Source organism: Ammodytes marinus, assembly GCF_949987685.1.
Source record: "Ammodytes marinus genome assembly, chromosome: 4".
Lineage (NCBI taxonomy): Eukaryota > Metazoa > Chordata > Actinopteri > Uranoscopiformes > Ammodytidae > Ammodytes > Ammodytes marinus.
Genome location: NC_137233.1, coordinates 7,322,061 through 7,344,537, shown reverse-complemented (window position 1 = coordinate 7,344,537; position 22,477 = coordinate 7,322,061). Strand labels below are relative to the sequence as shown.

General features: G+C 39.6%; 3 protein-coding genes across 3 annotated transcripts in view; 2 read left to right on the top strand and 1 right to left on the bottom strand.

The window, feature by feature from the left end:
- The window catches only part of tamm41 (TAM41 mitochondrial translocator assembly and maintenance homolog), a 347,761-nt gene that overhangs the window by 267,429 nt on the left and 57,855 nt on the right, over positions 1–22,477 (top strand). The gene's annotated exons all lie outside the window — the stretch shown is intronic.
- syn2b (synapsin IIb) overlaps positions 1–22,477 on the bottom strand; it is a gene marked incomplete at both ends in the record, with an annotated part of 67,311 nt that overhangs the window by 3,025 nt on the left and 41,809 nt on the right. The window contains 8 exons of the mRNA XM_080025519.1: positions 1,078–1,144; positions 1,501–1,677; positions 2,384–2,486; positions 3,104–3,178; positions 3,839–3,981; positions 5,433–5,495; positions 20,256–20,345; positions 20,633–20,789. Coding sequence (XP_079881645.1) covers positions 1,078–1,144; positions 1,501–1,677; positions 2,384–2,486; positions 3,104–3,178; positions 3,839–3,981; positions 5,433–5,495; positions 20,256–20,345; positions 20,633–20,789 — 875 coding nt within the window. The remainder of the gene's footprint in view (positions 1–1,077; positions 1,145–1,500; positions 1,678–2,383; positions 2,487–3,103; positions 3,179–3,838; positions 3,982–5,432; positions 5,496–20,255; positions 20,346–20,632; positions 20,790–22,477) is intronic.
- Positions 7,567–20,078, top strand: LOC307248954 (metalloproteinase inhibitor 4-like). The gene is made up of 6 exons (XM_080025520.1): positions 7,567–7,655; positions 7,942–8,261; positions 15,108–15,205; positions 15,896–16,010; positions 17,360–17,484; positions 18,248–20,078. Exons 2-6 carry the CDS (start codon positions 8,123–8,125, stop codon positions 18,443–18,445), a joined length of 675 nt encoding a protein of 224 aa, XP_079881646.1. The 5' UTR covers positions 7,567–7,655; positions 7,942–8,122; the 3' UTR covers positions 18,446–20,078.

Sequence of the window (22,477 nt, the reverse complement as noted above, 5' to 3'; positions counted from 1 at the left end):
ACAACAGCAAGCAGTTATTCACAAAACATTGAAATCCCGCAGAAGGGGGCTGTATGCTTGCCAGAAGGAAAAAATCGATACCTTCGTTTTCCATAGACTAATTTGCACCAAAACAACGTTTGAGGTTTAAAGTGGAAGCCAAGGCATTAATCACTCAGACAAAAATGCAACTGAGCTGAAGAGAATTTGCATCATTATCTTGAGCAGCACATTAAAGAAGGAATATTACTTTCTATTCATGAATGCATAAAAAAAAATACCCAGAACATCCATCTATAAATACTGCCCCTGTCCAATCATCTTTTAAGTGTTAGTAGTTAATTCAACTCAACCCAATTTTAATATCTCAACCCCTCAGGCGCGTACATCTCTCACAATTCTTGTAAAAGATTTAAATAGCTGGCATTACTAAAACAGCCAGCATAAATACTGTATATTAAAACCGACATGGATCATTTGCATTTGCCGTATCCATGTAGAGGGAGTGAATGAAGGATTTTAGGGTAATGAACTAACATGCAAACATGCACACAACTCAACTATGATAATGTCTTGTCATTGAACATGTTATTATCTGCTGTACGTATGGCACATTTAGTTTGTATGGCCCAACACTGACATGGGCACAATGGCTGCATTTAACCAAACAGACAGATACACACTGTATATGTGCCTGTTCGTTCAAATGATAAAAGTATGAACATGTGGATCAAGATGACTGAGGCCATGATACAAGTGCAATAATCTGCGACAATGATGATGGACATTGTTGCCTTCAAGGGACACAGATACAGTTGCAGATATAATAGAAACTGTTACTCTCAAAGGAATAGTTTGTTAGTTCCACCTACCAGCACCTCTAAAGCTCACTAAGTTACAGGTTATGTCATGGCCATTTTGTATTTCGTACAAATTCTTCTAGGTAACTATATAAGAAGTATTTTCGGGGTGAGTTTTTTTTTCTGATGGCAGTGCTTAAGATGTTACATTACTCGAGGTTAACTTCCACACAAAGGACTAGACTTGCATTGTGGTCAACAGTGGCAGCATTTGTATAAAGAACAGTGTTCAGACAACCTTGAGGTTGAGGGCGTTGGCCCGGGGCCTTGGTTGGATCGGCCGGTCCGTCTTTAGGGGCAGCACTCTGGGAGAGAGAGAGAGAGACAGAGAGAGAGAGAGATAGATATATATATAGAGAGAGAGAGAGAGAGAGAGAGAGAGAGAGAGAGAGAGAGAGAGAGAGAGAGAGGGAGAGAGGGAGAGAGAGAGAGAGAGAGAGAGAGAGAGAGAGGGAGAGAGAGAGAGTGAGTGGGAAAGAAAGAAAAACATGGTTAAGTGGGCTCTGGTGAAGAATCGGCAGTGAACTGTGAAGTTGCTATTAAGAATCTGCGTCTCAAGGAGAACTGAAGAAAAGTGTCATCTATGTATTTTTGGTCATCCATAAAACAAATACACCAGCTTCGTGGGATTTTGCATCATAATTTCACACAGCCCCCCTACCTGTTGGGGCTGCACAGTCATTGCCTTCTGGCCTTGCGGGGAGCGAGCAGGTGAGCGGGAGATACTGGATGACCTGGCGGCCAGTGATTGGTTCATCTTAGCCAGCACCACGTCAGAAATGAGCTGGCGGTCCTCGGCCTGGTGATCACCAATCAACTGCATAGACGAACCCACCACCTGCACAGAGAGGCAAAAAGAACGTAAGAGAAACAGTATGACATGACAGCTGAGCCCGACCTGATCACAAAGTCTGGAAATACACACAAATGGACTCCACTTATATATGGCGCCTTTCGCTGGTTTTTCACAGACCCAAAGCGCAAAACATTGTTTTGTACACATTCACCCATGCACATTCATAAACCAATATCAGCAGCTACCAAGCAGGATGCAAGCTAACCATAGTAAGCTGTTTGGGGTTAGTGTCTTGCCCAGGGACACTTTGACATGACGGGTAGGCGGGGGATCTAACCGCAGACCAGTGGACGCCCGCACTCGAGTGGACGACCGCCCTACCCACTACGCCACAGCAGTCTTTGTCACTTACTTACCTCCAGACAAACTACAGTATATCATTCCGTTGTTGCGTTAAAGACAAGTGGGATGTTTGGAAATATCGGCTCAGACACCACCACAGTGACAGGGTGTTGTTGAGTCATTATGGCCTTTTCACCAGGTTTTGTCATTATAAATATCCAAACTTTCTCATATACCTCCAAGTCTCCAGTCATTGGCCATAGGACGATGTGGCTATGGACATCATCGCCCAACCCTATCTTGTACTTTTTTTTTTAAAGCACAAAATTGCACACTCTGAGAACTTATTCTTATGACATCCTCATTGCATTCATCCCTCCCTCCCTTCTGTATGTGTGTTTCTCACCTCAGTGATGTAATCGTTGCCGTCCTTGCCGCAGATTGCTTTGACGGCACAGATATCCAGCCCTCCGAAGATCTCTGAGCAGGCATCCACCCACAGCTTGTACCTGTCACATAGAGTGAAGCTGGATCAGGTCTACAAAGAGATATTAACTAACTGCGTGCAGGAAACTGAAAACGAAAATAATAATGGCAACATGCTTTTGTATGAATAAAATTGACTTATGTGCCACTGCAGCTCAGTCTGTCAGTGCAAATGTTGCTCCTCAGGGCATTTATCTGACAGTACACCTATTGCAGAGTCTCTCCATAGCTAATAAAGTCGCAGAATCGGCTTTTGTTATGAACTCCATTTTCTTGCTGTCTGTAAGAATGATCATCATCAACCAAATGGTGGCAATAACAATGGAGACACATCAATGCTGACAAAATGGATGAATGTAACTGTTCTAGGGCAGGTGTTGAACTTTTTTCTATGTGTCACATTCACCGAAATAGGTTTTATTTAAAGTCTGTGTACTCTGTCACAGATTAGACCTCATTCCGTGGGGGTTTGGGTCAAAAGCAGTGCAAGGTTTAGAGATTTCAAATATCGGCGAATTGAACTCAAAATGGTCTTCCGCCAATCAGACTTTGAATATAAATGGAAACATATACCTTGGTGATGTTGTATATATATTTGAGGTTAGTAATGATAAATCCATAATGTGAAAGTGTTGCTCACTTGTCAGTCATGGCTACTTGTTCCAGCATGGCAGATCCGGTGTTGCTCTTCCAATTACCAGAGATGGACGTCCGCCTGTAGAAAAAGTAGGAAACGGATATTTTAAGAAGCGCATTGTACCCTCAGTCGTTTGCAGCTAACCTTCTGTACACACACTAGTGTTTTACAATGTCTCCTCGGACACACGACAAAGCATAAATAAATAAAACTGATTGCAACAATGACGTAATCATGTCAGGCCACCAGTTGGCAATAATGTGTCACATCAAACACCATAGAAGAAGAGTGTGAATATGTGCATTGTAGAGCGTCTTTTTGAGCGAGGTTGGTGCACGCTCAGTAGATGTATCGGTATGAAAATGACATTAGCTTGTGTGTAAGATGAAATATTACAGGCTCTATTAAAAATGTGAGCATGTGAATATTTATAAATCTTTGCATAAATTGTAATAAATGGCAAACATATATATTTTGTTTGTGTGTAATTGTTATTATTTGTTCCTAAAAAGTTATATTTTTTAGATATATGGATCTGCATTATATGCAGGAAGGACAACTTTACATGGTAAGTTGCTAAGGTTATGCTCTATCAAAGAAAATCTGTGTATAATGTAACTGTTCCTTTTGACTACAAAACATTTGCATATCGTGCAGTAAGGACATAAACATACTGCATAACATATATGACACGGACATTTAACCTGAAAACAACTAGTAAACATGAACAATACTCACATGTATGCTTTGTAGTCAGCACCGATTTTCTGGACCCTGATGTCGTACTTGGCGTCTACGAATGGCTCTGTGGTGCAGTAGGTCTGAGTGATGGCCACCACACTGGCAATGTCCTGGAAGTCACTCACGTTGTCCACTTTCACCTACAGAGGGACATGTTTTTTTTATACATATTTGTTTTTGTACTTGCAGGTTGCAAAAACTTTGACTAATTGTTGAGAGTCATTTGAGGGGATTTAAACCAGCTCTTATGGCTGTTGGATAGATATTAAGCCAAAACTAGTCAGCTTATAAATGAATTCAGCATATAGACTGGAAGGAGGGGTAAACAGCTAGCGTGGCACTGTCCATGCTGAAAAAAAATGTCACAAATAAATATATTTTATCCTGTTTTATATCATCTGCACTAAAACATCCTGCTGAATATCTACATATTTTTCATACAAACTTTCCATAATAAAAAAATGAGCTCCCAGATTTCAAACATTTTCTTAAACTGTGCCCAAAGGCTCAGCAGTGACAGTAATAAAATATAAACGTACAAGATAAAGATGTTTTTGAATAATGCATTGGGCTTGTAATTTGCGTTGGTAGTGTCGTAGCATCAATAATTCAGACATAACTATGGCTGGGGGATCAATATTTCTCAAACTATTCCAAAAGCTACATATGTGGCACAGTACAGGTTTGGTAGTACAATGGGCAAAGGCAAAATGGTACAGGCTGATAAGAGGTCTAGTTTAACAGAGAGAGAGAGAGACAGAGAGAGAGAAAGAGAGACAGCGAGAGAGGGTTATAACACAAAATCAGACGAATGGTCGATCGATGAGGAGTTGCAGAAGGAGGATAAACACTTCACAATCTGATTTCACCCAGAAAACATTAACACAGTTGTCAGTCGATGAGATGAGAAAATGGAGGAGGAGAGAATAAAAAACGATTCACTGCAATCGTGAAAGGAGGGGATAAGGGAAGGTAGATAAGAGGAAAAACAAGCTAGAGAGCGCTTTACACACAACGAGTGATGTGGTTGTCAGGTGTGGTGTAAAAACCATTCAACTTATCTCTATAGGCACACAGAGATTTTAAAGCACTTCCCAATGGCTATTTGTCAAATAATACAACAGTGTGATGGGTCGGGTTTCACTCCAACAAGCATTTACTTTATACCAGAGGGGAATGTGTCGTCCATTGAAACCAATACATAGTTTGAGGGCTGTATCATTTCTCACTTTTATTGTTAGGTTTTTATTAGCCCCTTGGCTTTGTTGTACTATTGCACCATGTTTTTATTGTTGTATTGGATCTTATTCATGTATCTTATTTTGATTGTATTTAGATGTGTACTATGTTATAGTGTTTAAGCTACTGTACTTCATGTAAAGCACTTTTTGCTTTTGAAAGGTGCCATACGAATAAAGGTTTTATTATTATCATTTGGTCACAGCTACTGCTTGAATGTAAGCTAAATTCATGAGATCCAATCTTTTATGCACATAATGAATCACTCAATGTTGCATTAAAGTTAGCAAAGTAACTGTTAAAAAATGTATTTTCATCTGATAGCTTGTAAGAGGAGAGGGCGAAACGTTACCTTTCCCATTCCAGAGTGGGCATGTCCGATCTTCACCACTACTGGGAAACTTGGTGATGTAAGCTGAAAAGCAAAAGAACAATGGATTCAGAATCACTATAGCTGGTGGATCAACATATCAACACCCTGGAAAGGCTAGAAGTGAGGGAGTGTTAGGAGCAGATATACGTTTGGTAATATCAACAAATAATTTACGGTAACCTTATTTCATAAATATAAGTTCAATTCAACAGGAAAACAAATTAAAAAGGAAGTGATGAGTTTGAAGTCAATGTATGTGCCACATTTTGCCATTTTTCACTCAAAACGTGTTTAGAAAAAAGAAAAAAACACAAAAATTTGATAATAAAACATACATACATATCATACAGATATATAATCACATCGTCGGCAAACAGTTCCTTATTTACCCATCCAGCATTCAGACAGCAACATTAGTATTTATTTATTATTCTTTCGGACAATTCCACACAATATACAATTTTCTCTTGCAAATATTCATACATCATACTTTGTGTTGTCCGAAGGGAGACGGAAGAAGCCAAAGGCTTATCAGGTCCCACCCCCATTTTCATCAAATTTGGATTCAGATACACAGTTACTGTTACAGAAAATAAAAATAAAACAAACAAAAAACATTTTTTTATATATATAGGGGAAGGTGGGGTGATTTGTGCATTTTGGAAGTTGCAAAACCCCTTGTTTCTAGAAAACCGTGGAAGAAATTGGAAATGTGACCACATATTTAAGAAGAGCCATCCATTTGACTCATCCTGTAAAGAAGGGAGACACAAGGAATAAGATATAAGCACATTTAAGCTCAAAAAACTGTGTTTTGCCTTTCAAAGTAAAATTTCCATGATCAAGGTTTTTTGATTATTGTGTCTGAACAATTATAGACACGTTTGAAAACATTTGACACATGTTTTAGTGCTTTGGTATGCTACACTTTGAGTCTATATAGTTAGCACAATGTCAACCCTAAATTGCTGCATCATGCCTATTATCCAAAATTCTGGGGATGGGGTGATTTGTGCACAAGGGCCTGGGTGAGTTATAAGTAAGTAAGTAAGTAAAATGTATTTATAAAAGCACATTTATGACAGTTTGCACTGTCCAAAGTGCTGTACATAGTGCATTCAGTAGGTAAACAATGAAGGTAAAATAACAATAACCAAAATAAAAGACGTAAAGCCCATACATCCACATAAACACAGATAGTAGTGCAGAGGTAAGTAAGTAGTGCAGAGGTTAATGGGGAGGAAACACCAGGGTGTACATATGGGTTTTGAGCCTTGATTTAAAGGCAGAAATGTAGGGGGAATCACATTTGTCAGGTGGCAGTTGGTTCCACAAGCACGGAGCAACTAGTGCAAAGTACATTTCTGAGAGTTGTGCCAGTGGCATGGCTGTATACGCTGGTCACCAAAAGAAAGTGATTGTCTACAGTAGCTCAGAAGAGAGTGACATCTCAATTCCACTTAACGACACCACTGATGAGAGTTCAGATGGCCAGAAAGATGATGATGGTGACTTTGTCATTGTGACACAATGACGCACAAATCACCCCACTACGTGGGGTGATTTGTGCGACAAGACAACTTTTTTTCCGAAAGCTATATTTCTTAAACAGTTTATTCCAGATCCAAAGTTTTTATTGCCAGGGATGCACAACATCCTGAAATATATGTACATATTTGAGTTGGAGACATAACTGTCAAGGCCTCACTTTAAAATCACTTTGAGTAAAAAGTTGCACAAATCACACCACCTTCCCCTATATATAGTATAGTATACATGTATACTGCATGTTTGGCTGCTTAATAATACATAGTATCATCATACAAGTGAATTCTAATCAAGTCATTTTTATAATCATGATATTTTTCATGGCATTTTTGTTTTATATGCTGCTTTATCAACTGTTTGGCCCTTTACAAAAGGAAATTTAAAAAGCATTGTTTGGCTGAGTAGAGGTCATTTCTATAGTCTATTCTTCACTAGCGTTAAACTGCATAAACTGCAATTGTGGCAGCCAATGGGAGAAGTGGGAGGACATCAAAAGAGAGAGTACAAGAAGAGGCAAATGATGGCAGGGACGCGTTTTTTTTTTTTTGCTGCTGCGTTTGAGGAGGTTGTCCTTAAATTGTTGAGTACATAAGAGGCTCCCTGTGTGGGACCCTCTCAGCATTCAAGACCAGAGTTTGAGGGGATCCGACTATTGTGAGTTTCTCTGTGTGTTGTCTCCAGAGAGAGAGAGAGAGAGAGAGAGAGAGAGAGAGAGAGAGAGAGAGAGAGAGAGAGAGAGAGAGAGAGAGAGAGAGAGAGAGAGAGAGAGAGAGAGAGAGAGAGAGAGAGAGAGAGAGAGAGAGAGAGAGAGAGAGAGTGAGAGAGAGAGAGAGAGAGGGGGCAGCAGTAGCAGCACTTTTCCCTCCAACTCAGGTCACTTGCTATAGACTGAATTCAGGTTGCTCCTTTAAAACTTTTTAAAAATATTTCTAATCCACAGCTGCCTTCTCAGCTCATCGGAACTCATCTTACAAGTTCAACTCTACTGTCTTATCCATCCGCCCTCATTGACTAACTGCCTGCCCGCTGGCCTGATTTGCATTCCTGCGGACCTAAAGAGGATTAGAAGAGGTTGTAGAGTGTGTTGTTGTGGAGTGGTGGAGAGGTTAGAGGCATCAGCTATGGCCATGTCCCAGGAACGGAGTGTGTGTCTGGGGCTCTGGGTGATCCTTTTGATCGGTGCAGGACTGGAGGAAGTGGTGGAGGGATGTAGCTGCAACCCAGCACACCCACAGCAGCTGTTTTGCAGCGCCGAGATTGGTAAGTCAATAACTGGACACCCAGTTAGATACAAGTTGTGAATATACAATCTGCTGCATTTAATGATAGTGTTAGTGATTTGAATTTTTTAAAGCTGTTCAGACTGTGACTTCACATAACCTAAAAGAAGGGTATGGTTTTACAAAATGGTTGATAATTTGGCTAGTTGGTCCACTCAGATTGTATGAGATGGATACCATTTAAATTCACATGACTAGAACTAATCAATTACAGTATAGTTGAACTTTTGGTAGCTCATTTGAAAAGAAACATGATACATTATTTTGGCTTGTTTCTGTATTCATTAAAATGTGTAGTTTTATAAATATAAATAAGACAAGTGCAAGTTATTGTGGCACTATATAGGAAGGCTTATTAAATAATTCAAACTTGTCAATTGAAAATGTAACATAGCAAATCCATACATTCACAGAGTTGCATGTTCTTACTGGACTTTCTTTTCTCTTTGATATGAAGCGTGATACTCTAAAAGCTTTTGTATTGTTATTTGAAAGCATGGCCGCCTGCTGCCTATTTATTGTTGTTACATAATTTGGTCTTCTTGCTCTACATCACAGAAAAACAAACCCTGAAAAAACAGCTAGCACCCAAGGTGGCCTCTTTCCTACTTTCTATCCACTCAATTCAATTCAATTCAAAAAGCTTTATTTGGCATGACATTTGTAGACAACAACATTGCCAAAGCATCACATATATACTACAAATAATAACAAATGAGAACAATCTAACAACCCCCCATATACAAATACACATACACACATTGCAAATTATAACGCAATGACTGTAAATAATACAATGTCAACAGTAACAATGATAAAAGAAGTAAGTGTTGATTGTGTGGGATCATTCTCTCTGTTTGCCCGTCTCCCTGTCTGACGCCCCCCAATCATCCAGTTCTCTCTTGTCCAAAGCACAGGCCAAAACCAACACCCTGCTCTGACATTGAGTACTTGGCTCCAGGCTGTGCAAAGCTGGAATATTTGAGTCTGTCTGTCAACGGTTACATTCTAACAGACGAGAGACGAAAGATATTGCTATTGACTGTATTTTAGTCTTGTTTTCTAATTGGTCTCTATACGTCCATTTTAAAGAGGGTCATCAGCTCCTTCAACGTCCTCTGAGATTGTGTCTCAAAGAGCATTTGGTAGGAAATGGAGGGTGAGACCTGTTTCTAAAATTGCTGTGATGCCAAATTAGATCTGGGTTATGAGAACACACTCAGAGTATTTGGGGCAATGTTTTTAGGACAGAGTTTTACATACAAAGTGTGTCATCAAAGAGTGAAATGGAGGTCCTGGCTGCAAGGATGATTCATGATGTTTTCTCCGAATGCAATTTGAGGTTTACATAGCCTACAGCTAGCTAAAGCTGCTGCTATCTTAGCCAGAAGACCCTTGAAAAAGAGATTTCAAATCTCAATGGGAATATTTCTGGTTAAATAAGGATTATAAAACAAATATTTAAAGAAATACTGTGTAGACTTTCTGGTCCCCGCATTGAGGCCAATTTTATAAACCAGTATTTTCATGGTCAGAAGGACCCATGAAGAATCCCTTTTTTCAGTTTGTCTCATTTTAAACTGCTGGACCAAACCAAAAACATTTCCACTAAGCGGTACAGTTCGGTTTGGTATGGTGAAGCACACAATTCATACCGTTTTCACTGTCAACATTTGGTAAGGGTCCCAAAATAATCGAACTATGCTGTACTTATTTTTTGTCACCCTTTCGTTTTGGATACCAAGCGGTCCCAAAGGGTCCCACAAGGGTGTAGCTACACACTGCAGTCCATTGATTGGTTCGAGATAAACCTCAGTGTGTAATCACCTCCTCAAGAGAGGAGAGTCTTGTGTTTTGAGAAAAGTGTTGTTGCGCAGCTCTTTGTTTACTTTGTGGCGTTCTTCCTCTTCATTGATTTTATCGGCAGGCTACACTGTGTACCGCAGCTACGATGTCACAATACTTTCATACCTGCCATGGCCAGTGGCATTCAACATGGAATTGTTATAAGATACTATTATACAGGCTCTGGCCGTGGCTATCGCCGCAAGGCATATTCCACGCCTATCAAGTAAGGGTGCTGTCTGCAGTAGAAACGCAAGCCAGATCTAGGGTTACCGTTCTAAACCTAACCATGCCTTACCAAACCAAAATGTACGGCTCAGTGGAAACGAGGCATACAAATTGGCCTTCCAATGTTTATGCCTTGGTAGCATAAATAACTTATTATCATAAACAAGCAGTGTATCATTAACTTACCAATTTGTTCAGTAGGGTTACATGCTAGGTTGAAAGACCACCCATTAGGGCTGGTACATCCACTGCCCAATATTTACCCCCTGTGTGAGAGCACGGTTGGGATGCTGCGATCAGTTTAGTGTTACGTAAGCAACTCATCCTTGGAAGTAAACAGTCCAGCAAAGTTGTTTCATTCGGTAGCACCACCATGTCCCACAGTCAGTCCTCACCCTCAAGGCCGACGGTTACCAGCCAGAATCGAAAATGTGGTCTATGTCCATTTATGTGCGATAAATAACAAGTACTAATTTATCATTTTGAGGCTTAAATCTGCCACCATTATGCTTATAGATAGAATATGTACTGTGCATGCATGGAAAGCTTGCCAGGCATAGCAACAGTAACTTAGGGAGGTGGGAGAACTTCACAAATGGTCAATTAACCACTTGATCTTTTGTAATTAGATCTCATTTCCACAGGCTATGCTCGATTCCGTGTTCAGATTTAAATGTACGAGTACAAGAGGCAGGATGAAACATTTTGGACCACTGAATAACAAATGAAGAACATCCCTTACTTTGGGGGCTTCTGTTTATACTGTCTTTGGCTGCTTTCTAAGCATGGGTTGGTAGTGGCCTTTGGTTGACCTGACAGTTTTCTCAGAGTCGATGAGCCCTTTGAATAAAGCTGTACATCTGAGTAATATCCCATCTTGACAGATCCTGGACGATTCCCTGGTGTTGTTTTGTGTATTTCAGGGTTGTGAATGTGTGTGTGTGTGTGTGTGTGTGTGTGTGTGTGTGTGTGTGTGTGTGTGTGTGTGTGTTTGTGTGTGTGTGTCTGTGTGTGTGTTTTGTTGGACGGAGGCCAGGCCGTGCCAACACAGCCTACTCCATCTCACTCTCTTTCTTTTCCCTCTCTCTCCCAACTTCATTTCCATGTCTATAGGCTTGCCCTAATGGTCTGCATACTAACAATATCAGTGTGAAAGCCCGCTGACAAGTCCAGCTTTGTGAGCATGACAAGGGTGCCGATTCATCAGGGGAGGGGGGGAAGTTACTTACTACATCAGTTCTCATGGTACAAGTTTGCAATATTTTTCTTATGTCGCCGCAAGGGCCACTTTCGCTCTGCAGGGCCCGGCCTTAATCCTGTCCATAACACAGCTGCAGCAGCTGAATTGAGTGGCTGGGTATAAGACTGGCCTGCACAGTTCAAAGCTGTCTAGGTGGGGGGTAAATATTCAGAGAATCTGGGCCAAGGGAATCATTTTAGGGAGAGACAGCGAAACAGGAGTAAAAAGAGCTTTTGCAGTTCAGTTTTTTACATGTTATTTCTACAATAACTATCGTTTGAAATTTCGAATCAAGGACCCAGACGGATTAGATTTTGTTTAATTTGATCTGGAATTATTTCTCAATAAACGATTTAAGCCACTGAAGAAAAATTACTGTACTATTTTTGGTTTAGTGGCTGTAACAAGTTTGCTGTAATGCGGTGGTGTGTTATTCAACATTATAAGGCCACATGGAGCCATTGTTATGCTCAGAAGGGAACATTTAAACATGGCGGCTAATTTTCCAAAGCATTCCTCTTTTTCAGATATGTTTCGTTTTGCAAGTAGACAAAATAGCAGAACTGAAAAAAGAGGGCTATATGGTGTATTTTTGTTTAGTGAGTGGGGTGGTTGTTGTTGTTACTGTGACATTGGCATATAAAACAATGCTTAGTATACCGTTAATTATTGACCGCGATTGTATACTTTGACCGTAAAGCAGCTTTTTCATGTATAATATAGTAGATTTGTGTTACATTAAACTACTCTACTACTACTACGCCCTTTTACATCACACTACATATTTTTGGGTGCAAATGTTTGGCATGTGCTTAGCAGGTAAAAACTCACCAAAAACTGCTGCTATTAAATGAATGCAGTTGAGTAAAACTTTCACATATATACAGTAGCCTACTGTAGAAGTTTAAATGGAAATCCTCAAGTGAAGTACAAGCACTTAAAAATAGTATTTAAAGTACAGTACTATATACAGTACTTCTACTAACTCAGTTAATTCATCCATGACACACAATGTACTAACCTATTCATCAAACTGAGTTCCTGTTCTTCAACATACTTTTTTTTTTAGGTCACAGCTGCAAGTGTGTAGGTGACTTTACAGGCAGGTGTGTCCTTCTGAGGTCGGACACTGTAAAATACACTGTAAAAACCCATCTGTATCGCTGACGGATGCGGGTCTAATAGTTTTAGATATATTGCCCTGCTGTATTTGGGCCCGGGGCTATGAATTATAGAGTACAAGAATGAAAAATATCAAAGTCATACTGAGTAAAATCTTGTGCTCGCTGACATTCAAGTGAGCGCCCCTGGACCAGTTGTCTCGCTGTGGGCGATGCATTAAACTGTAAGACTTTACCTCCGTTTGTATTTGTTTGTGCTTTTGCCTTTCTATCTCCTTGAGTGTTACACTAACAAAAACAATCTCCTTTCCCCCCTGAACCAATTTTCACAAAACACACTCCAAGAGATGCTCCTCTTCCTACTAGCACACAAAACAAAAAACGAAACAAGGGGGTGGTTTGTGTATCAGTGTGAGAGAGTGAGGGTTAACAGGGTTGCTGGGTCTCTCTCTCTCTCTCTCTCTCTCTCTCTCTCTCTCTCTCTCTCTTATACTGTAGCTATGCTTATACTTTCATGATAATAACCAAGGTAACTTCATTATCTATTATCCATCCATCCAGTGATAGTGATTAGGTACATTACATGACATTATGTTGTTGATAATCCATTGTGATTCTTTGGTATTGCAGTGGAGCGCTAGTTAGGCCTGGTGTTACAAGTATAGTTAGGAATTATGTCAAATCAGTTTAATTCTAACATCTGGTTAGCTTCTTAGCTTACACTTCAGCCTGCTGATAATAGGGTGGTGCTTTATTGTTCATATTTAAAAAGAGTATGTTTTAATGTAAAGGCTTTTATGTTGAAGGTGGAGTCAGCGATTCTGGAGAAAGTTAGTTGACAAAATCACTTTTTGTCAAATCAGTGAATATCTCCTCAGGATCCCCTACCTGTCTGTACTGTGGGTGTGCTGAAAAAACATATAATGTTAATACACAGCCTAGGCTCAGTAAACTGGTATGTAAACAAAGGGAGTGTAAACAAAGGGGCTCACAGTAGCTAGCAACATGCCAGTATACAGAGCCTGGGCTGTGTATTGACACTGGACTCCACCTTATTAACCATGTTTTTTTCTCGAACATAGAACTGTCCTGGTTAATAAGAGATGGATTATGTAGTGTAAATGATATATAATGTGAGACTGTGTGAGCATTCTATGACATTTTCTGACACTCCTCATGTGCTACCATAGTGCCACTGAATTTTTAGTGGCAGTAATTAATGCAGCTGTCCGCCTTGTTTTATAAGATTCGATTGGATATGTTATCCTCGGAGAAAGCTATAATTGTAAACCTCATTCACTTTGATTGATGGCCCTACAGCAGGGCTATTAGTTTGAACAAAATACTTGACAGTGAAATTAATTTGTCGGTTAACATAATGCATAATGCAGATGTCTAAAAAGGGCAGATTTCATGGTATTTTATTGCAGGAAAATAGGAGCTCTCTCTAGCAAAGACCTCAATAATAATAGGCTTTTGGTTTTGGCACATTGCGGATGCATGTCACGGTCTGTGCAAGTACACCATTCACAATATCAATATTATGAAGTGTTGTGATTGTTTTGACTCTTAAATGAAATGTTGGGAAATTATACAGCTTGACCTTCCTGTTGAGAACCACAAAGCAATTATCCTGAGCTCTACTTGACTTACAGTAATGCTATGTATTGTATGCATGTCATGTATTTCTCTGGGTTGGCCTGAGTTTGTGTGCTTGTGGTATATTGTGTTTACATTAAAGTGAGCATGTGTGGATTTGGTTAATGGGAGTGTGCAAGCCAAGAGCTACTTGTTATTCTATGGGGGTTTTGATTCCCCTCCCAGAGGAGAGGAGAGAGACATCCGGTATGAGAGAGGGACCACTGCACTGTCTGTGTGGAGAGAAAGAATAGTGTTCGTCCGTCCGTCCGTCCGTCCGTCCGTCCGTCCGTCCGTCCGTCCGTCCGTCCGTCCGTCCATCTATCTATCTATCTATCTATCTATCTATCTATCTATCTATCTATCTATCTATCTATCTATCTATCTATCTATCTATCTATCTATCTATCTATCTATCTATCTATCTATCTATCTATCTATCTATCTATCTATCCATCCATCCATCCATCCATCCATCCATCCATCCATCCATCCATCCATCCATCCATCCATCCATCCATCCATCCATCCATCCATCCATCCATCCATCCATCCATCCATCCATCCATCCATCCATCCATCCATCCATCCATCCATCCATCCATCCATCTATCTATCTATCTATCTCAAAGGAAAACTTATTCTAACAATGTTTCCCATTGTCTTTGGCCTGTAAATTACATGCTCATCTTGCCTCTTGTCGTTTGTTTGGCATTTCAATGAATCTTAATCCTCCTTTCTTTCTTGTCTACAGTGATAAGGGCAAAGATCTCCGGAGAGAAGATTGTGTCGCCTAGCAACAGCTCCTCACCATACATGAAGATGATCCAATATGAAATCAAAATGATCAAGGTGAGATATCCCCTGGACACTAGTAGCAGCTGCTGCCAGCTGGTGGTGCAGACATACATCATGTGTTACTGTTAGTGCTGTTGTGACTAACAGCTGGCTGGTTTCTTTCGGTAAGTATTGGAGCCGTATAATCCGCCAGGCAAAAGTAAACAGATTCTGATTGGCTGTGCAAACAACCAGGTCTGACCTCATAAATGTCAGAAGATTTGTCTATGGTTGTAAACATTCAAAACACAACGAAAGGTCTACTTTCAAGTGGTTCATGTTTGTGCAAATGTCAACCACACAGAAAATGTCTGTTTTTCCTACATTTGAGTCTAATTCACGCCTGCTTGATGATAGAGGCATTTAGACCAAGTATATTTGGGGGACATATATAAGTTGATCTAGTTCTGCTTACATGGCTGCTACATTCAGTATATTCAGTATGTATTGAGTGGATAAATGAACGGTATTTTGAGAAGGTCGACATTTCTGTATTATAAATCTTTTTTTTGGATTGGCTTTATGGAATATTATAATATCTTGATATGCTGGATATTTGATTTTCCTGCTTTTTCATGATTTTCCTTAACTGCATGAATTAAATTACAGACGCAAATGAGCTTTTCCATGATATTCTACTAATATGAGATGCACCTGTATAAGGTCTCCACTCTCTCTCTCCTCCCTGTATGTCTCTCTGTCCAGATGTTCAAAGGTTTCAACAAGGCCAAGGACATCCAGTACGTGTACACTCCTGTCTTCTCCTCACTGTGTGGAGTCAAACTGGACTCCAACAACAAAGCTGGCTATCTGCTCTCAGGTACAGTATGAAACCTATTAGTTTTATATATTGCACTTTTACAAAGGAAAAAGCAGCATAAAGTGGGCAAAACAAAATGTGGGCAAAGTCTCACAGGTAGGCTACATCAGTGCTGCTTACAGTAGGAATATATAATACAGTGATTGTGGCAGGATTTGTTGGGTTCCAAATATATATATATTTTTAAAGGAATAATAATAATAATGATGGATTGGATTTATATAGCGCTTTTCAAGGCACTCAAAGACGCTTTACAGGGTTCCAGGTTCCATTCATTCACACACAGTCATACTGGTGGTGGTAAACTACCATAGTAGCCACAGCTGCCCTGGGGCAGACTGACGGAAGCGTGGCTGCCATTCAGCGCCTACGGCCCCTCCGACCACCACCTCAAACATACAGCAGTCATACACATTCACACAAGGCAAGGTGGGTGAAGTGTCTTGCCCAAGGACACAACAACCATGACACTGGTGGCAGAGCGGGGATCGAACCGCCATCCCTTGGATCATTGGCCAACCCGCTTAACCACCTGAGCCACGGTTGCCCCCGGAATAGTTTAACATTTGGAAGGAATACTCTTGTTTGCTTTTTTGCTAAGAGGTGGATAAGAAGATTGATTGCACTTGTATGTAAATATGAGGCTACAGCCAGAAGCCAGTTAGCTAAGCTTAGCATACAGACAACAGGGACACAGGGGGAAACAGCAGGCTCTGTCAATATTGAACTATATCCAGATGCCAGCTCATATAGAGCTCACTACTTAAAAATGTCGGTGTTGTTTGTTTGTTTTATTAAGCAAAAAAGAATCTGCCTTTGACAAGCATATGTGCGGTCATAGCTTCAGACTAAAATACAGTCATGTAACATCTAGTTTTTGGTTTCTCAACCTATTATCACCAAATGTGTTAGGCTATACATCCTCAAGGGACTGACATACACATGTCTGTAAAAATCTTGCAAGATGAGTCAAGAAACATGGCCGCCATTGCCCAAAAACATCTTCGCAAAACCAGGGCTTAGCTGCTAATTTGTCATAACGGTTTGACCAACTGTCCATTCATCACAAAAGTTGGTACTCACAGCTCTAGAAATGCCGTCAGTAGTTTATATCATAAAACCAAAATGTTCATTCTACTCAAACATACTGTATGCCTATAAATAGCAAAACAAGATAAACTGAATATTGACTGAAAACGTTTTCCATAATTATCATTAACGCACAAATAAATCGCACAACCAAAAACGTGTCTGATGTGCAAGGGACTTTAGGCTGTTAAATGCAGCAACATAACTTGCTGAACTCAAAGTGAAGTGTTGAATGGTCGTGTTGTGATGTCACTACACAGGAAGCATGTGGAGCGATGGGAGGATTTCTATTGGTCAGTGTGACCTGGTGGAGTCCTGGGACAACCTGTCACTGTCACAGAAGAAGAATCTCAACTACAGATACCAGATGGGCTGTGAATGCAGAGTGAGTAAGGAATGTTCCTTCTCTATCCGTACATATTTATCTTTGCCCTGCCAATCTATCCGTTTAGGAGACAAAGCAAGAGAGCTGATAGAAAGTAAAAAGGTCACTGTGCTCATCTCAAAAGTCTTCCACAAATAACTGTCTTTCCATTTTGGTACAAATGACTTAACGCTTTAGTTTCCTCCAACTTTCACCCCGGGTAAAATTAAAGGTAGATTCAGCGATTCTGGAGAACACTTGTTGTCAAAATCACTTTTTGTCAAAATCAGTGAATATCTCCTCACCATCCATTAACTCTCTTTATTGTGTGTGCGAGGGGAAACATGCTGGTGTTCATACAAAGCCTAGTCTCTGTAAATTGTAAACAAAGGGTATGAAACAAAGGGGCTCATTGTAACTAGATACATACCCGTTTGCACCTAAGCTGTGTATCAACATTGGATATTTTTTCATCACACACACAAACACACAGGTAGCAGATATTGAGAAACTGATTTTGACAAAAAGTGATTTTGGCAACAAGCATTCTCAAAGGGGCTCACCGTAGCTAACAACATGCCCATTTACAGAGCCCAGGATGTGTATTAACACTGGATATTTTTCAGTACGGACAGGTAGCGGATCGTGAGGAGATAATCACAGATATTTTTCTTAAATGTGATTTTTACAATAAGCCTTCTCCAGAATCACTGACTTTACCTTTAAATGAGATGAGTGAATGAGTAATAGTGAGTGAATCCAAAACTCTCTTGTCTCTCCACAGATCAACACCTGCTACACAGTGCCGTGTGCGTCCACAGGAGACGACGAGTGCTTGTGGACCGACTGGCTGCTGGATAACAGTCTAAACGGGGAGCAGGCTCGGCAGTACGCCTGTATCCGCCGCTCTGACACCACCTGTAGCTGGTATCGGGGCGGACCGCCACCCGAGAAAGAATTCCTGGACATGAGCGACCCATGAACACATCTTCTTGTTCAAAAAAAAAATCTGGATTATGTAACTCATTGTGCGCCAGTTCACTCTTGAAAAGTCCCAATAATAATTATTTTTTTTTGCTTATGTAGCTCAAATTCGGCATCGCAACTGATTTCATTGAGAGAATTGGCTGATTGTTATTATACATTTGAAAGGGAGAGCTTAACCTGACTTTGAGCGTCTGTTAGCAGAGTTATGGTGATTGCTACAGCAATACTATAAGCTGAATGATTAGTATTTGTTTCAAAGTGTCAGGGCTTTCAACATTCCTCTGACTGGTTTTCTCACTCTCACACATTTTACACAGGATAAGAATGGCAGCAGCATACCATCCGCTGCACATATTTCACACTAGAGTGAATCTTTTCTTCATTCCTGATGGTTTTGCATAGTAAAGGCATTTCCTTGACAAATACCCAAGGCCTCATATTTGTTCGTGCATAAATTACAAGAGGTTGTGTAACAGTTTTGGTTATGCATTCACTGGGTATGAGAAGGTTTGATATTTTCTGTACATAAAAAGAAAAGAAAAGAAAATAGGAGAAAAATAGTAGAAAGAAGCTTCTCTACAATCTTTACTTTGCAAAGTGAACTTTAAAGATATAGTCAACAAATCTTTTGTGCCCCAAACTTTTGCAGGTAGACTTAAAGCACTGCCACCTTTTCCTCACACACTCTGGTGTTCACTATTATTGAATGACTTTCCCAAGCAATTGAAAAAGTACAAATATATATAGATCTATAATTCGAAATAAGGCAATACTAGACATTCCCCAATGAAGTATATAGTCACAAAATCTGACAGGTGAATTATATAGTAATATGCCCATAATTCTTGTACATCTAAATCATTATTGTTTATACTCTCAACTTGCTGAGAATGTAAATATTGTACTTCTGTGAGAATTAACATTTTGAAAAGCTAACCGGATCTTGTCTCATAGCGTAGAAGCTGTTATCTTGTGCTTTGGTGTGTTTAGTTTCCCTCGGTTGATTTATTTTGTGTGCCAAAAAAAAAAAAAAAAAAAAAAAAAAATCCAATTTACAACTTAAACTACAACAGCACTGCCACCTGCCACTCAACGGTCTGTTTTTAAAACAGGTATGTCGTCAATATTCAAGTTGAAGAAAAGATTGTTTTGCGATTAACCGATAAGAATAAGCTATAATCAGTGATTTAATTGTTGTTTTATCTGTATTATTTAATATAATGACTCAACATTCATCAAAAGACCCACATTTGAATTGATCCCTCTGTCTTGTTACCGGACCACTTCACTGAAGTCATACCAATACAAATGCATTAATGAGCCACTATTCAAAAAAGGTCACATTAAAGTCAAATTCACAACTAAACTATTTCAATTTAACCTATACAGAATGCAACCTGGCATGTCTGAAAACACACTAGTAGGAAATACGTTGATAAATTCAATTTCGACTTACATGACTGATATGATAATAACGCATAATAACTGTATGGCTTTGGTGAAGTGTTTATGAAAAAAAAATGTCATGAATGTTTTATACTGTTTGGGTTTGTATTTATGTCTCTGTTTCTGTCTAAATAGAGTTTTCTATTTCCATGTACCAAAAAAGATTGTATATAAAAATGTCTCAATGGAATAGTGTGTTGTATGCCTCTTTTTTCTCCCATCTCTACAGTTAGAGCTCTTCGCAGTACTTAGTTAGTTAAATTACCAATAAAAACATTTAACAATTTAAAAAGGAGTTTCCCAGTTTGCTGCAGGTTACTGAGTTTACTATGAGAAAACATAAGAAAAATGAAACTCACCATGTCTTTGTAGTTGGGGTAGAAGGTCTGATCGATGAGAGGGAACTTATCTGGCCCCAGCCTCTTCTGGTTATGGACCAGCTGGGAAAACTGGAGGAAAGGAGATTATTTTACGAGGGTTTCATTTCACACTTTAATCCAAAGTGACTTCCAATAAATACATTCAACCATGAAGGTACAAACTCATAACAGCAAGAATTATGTAAGTACATTAGCTTCAAATTAGCCAAACTTCATAGTGCTACATGTAAGTGCAATTTATTAAATGATGTAAGACAGTACCCTTCAAAACCACACAATTCATATAGTAATAGCTTATGCCATTGACTTTTCAATATAGTAAATATAACACTGCAGGTGTTAGTTTAATTGCTTACAGCCCAAGGTTTGTCGGAGAGGTTGTAGATGGAGTCCAGAGAGTTGACTGAGGGGATTCCTGCATACTGCAGCCCGATGATCAGGTTCTTAAAGTCCTCGTTCTGGGCCATGCTGAAGGCGTGCTGGCGCACCAAGACAAAGTCAGGCTTGAAGGATCTGTGGTGAGAGCAGTGGAGGGAATATGGAAGAAATAAAGAGGGTTTAAATGAGATATTTCTATTTGTTCTTGTTCCTTACATGAGTACTTCCCCATATATTTTGTGTTGGTACAAAATCCATATAATATTTTTTGTGATGATGTTAATATTCACAGTGCCTGGCAATAGGCCATATAATAGAATGCACTCTTGTGTGGAATAAAAAGAAGAAATGTCACCAAGCAAAGGTTGTGGTTCAAAGTAAAAACCCATAAAGCCACTACATGAAAGTCAAGAAATCCATTTGTCTTGAGGATGCATTGGCACCTGGCCACATACATCTGCAGAATTGGACTAAGAAAAAATTTCTCAGAATAGTTCATCAAATGTACAGGATTCCTACTAAGCACTCAGCAGGATCTTATTTTCCTGGCATACTAAACACATGAAGACAATGGACGGTAAATGCCGCTCTAAGTGGGTACATTTATTTTTCCATCATAATCAAAACCGTATAATTATTTTTTTCTTTCTTTTTTACAGATCACTGCATTGGTTGCAACTGGCAAGCCATGAATACTATCATTTCTAATGGAAATGGAATAAACCGTGGAACCTTTATGTTTTAAACTGTGTTTCTCTGACCTGCTTTCTGCAAGAATATCCAGTTTTATAGGTAAAATATATAGGTATATAATCCATGTGCGATTGTGCGTTCACCCAAGGCCCACCTCATGTAGATAGGCCAACAGAGTTGTTGTCATTACTCAGTATGCCTCATGGGGGCAACAGAAGTTACGCACTATAACATTAAAGGTGACATTCACTATCTAGTAATATAGAATAAGCGTTCCTCATTTGCAGTCAAAGTGGTCAAAGCTTTTTTTTTGGTTTTTTTATAGCCAGGAAGCGCACGGCCATGCTCCCTTTTCTGAAATGACAAAGTAAAGCATGTGATGGATTTTGCTTCAAGACAGAGCCTCACCTTGAGCTGATATTTTTTAAATTGTATTTTGGAGGGCAGAAATCCTGGGGATGTGGGACACTTTAACAGAACTGAGCAGTGAATCCTGAGCGAAATGATGGATGACTCTTCATGTTGTAATACATCACTTAGGTAGACAGCACCGGTGGGCGACTGCACAGGTAATTTAGTCAACTGAAAAAAAGCTCTCGTAGACAGACACTGCTCATATAGTGTCGTACATGAAAGTCTCTCTCAAGGAGGATGTTCAACTCAGTATTTAAATGATTTTTCAAGAACTTGTTTCCCGTTTTTTACTGGCAAAATCCGGATAAACACAATATATATAAATATATTTTTTTCTTTCAAATCTGTCAGCCTCCATAGCAAAACAGTAGAAAAAAAATAATAATTGAAAAAAACACACAGCTCTGTAGCTCGCAGAAGCAATTACCATAGGCAGGAACAATATTCCGTGCAGTAAAGCTTGTTGAAAGAGTGACGGTGATAGGGCATGACTCATTGTTATTTTCCCCTTTTGTCTGCGAATGTGCGTATGAGACAGAGGGAATGTGAGAACAGAGTAAAAGAGATGAAAGAGAGAGAGAGAGAGAGGGACAGAGAGAGAAAGAGAGAGAGAAAGAGATAGAGAGAGAGAGAGAGAGAGAGAGAGAGAGAGGGAGAGGGAGAGAGACAGATAGAGAGATAGATAGAGAGAGAGAGAGAGAGAGAGAGAGAGAGAG

Excerpts from the sequence above, each read along its gene's own strand:
- LOC307248954 (XM_080025520.1), top strand. The coding sequence starts at position 8,123 with ATGGCCATGTCCCAGGAACGGAGTGTGTGTCTGGGGCTCTGGGTGATC. Across the intron at positions 8,262-15,107 it reads GTTTTGCAGCGCCGAGATTG|TGATAAGGGCAAAGATCTCC; the intron begins GTAAGTCAATAA and ends TCTTGTCTACAG. Across the intron at positions 16,011-17,359 it reads AGCTGGCTATCTGCTCTCAG|GAAGCATGTGGAGCGATGGG; the intron begins GTACAGTATGAA and ends GTCACTACACAG.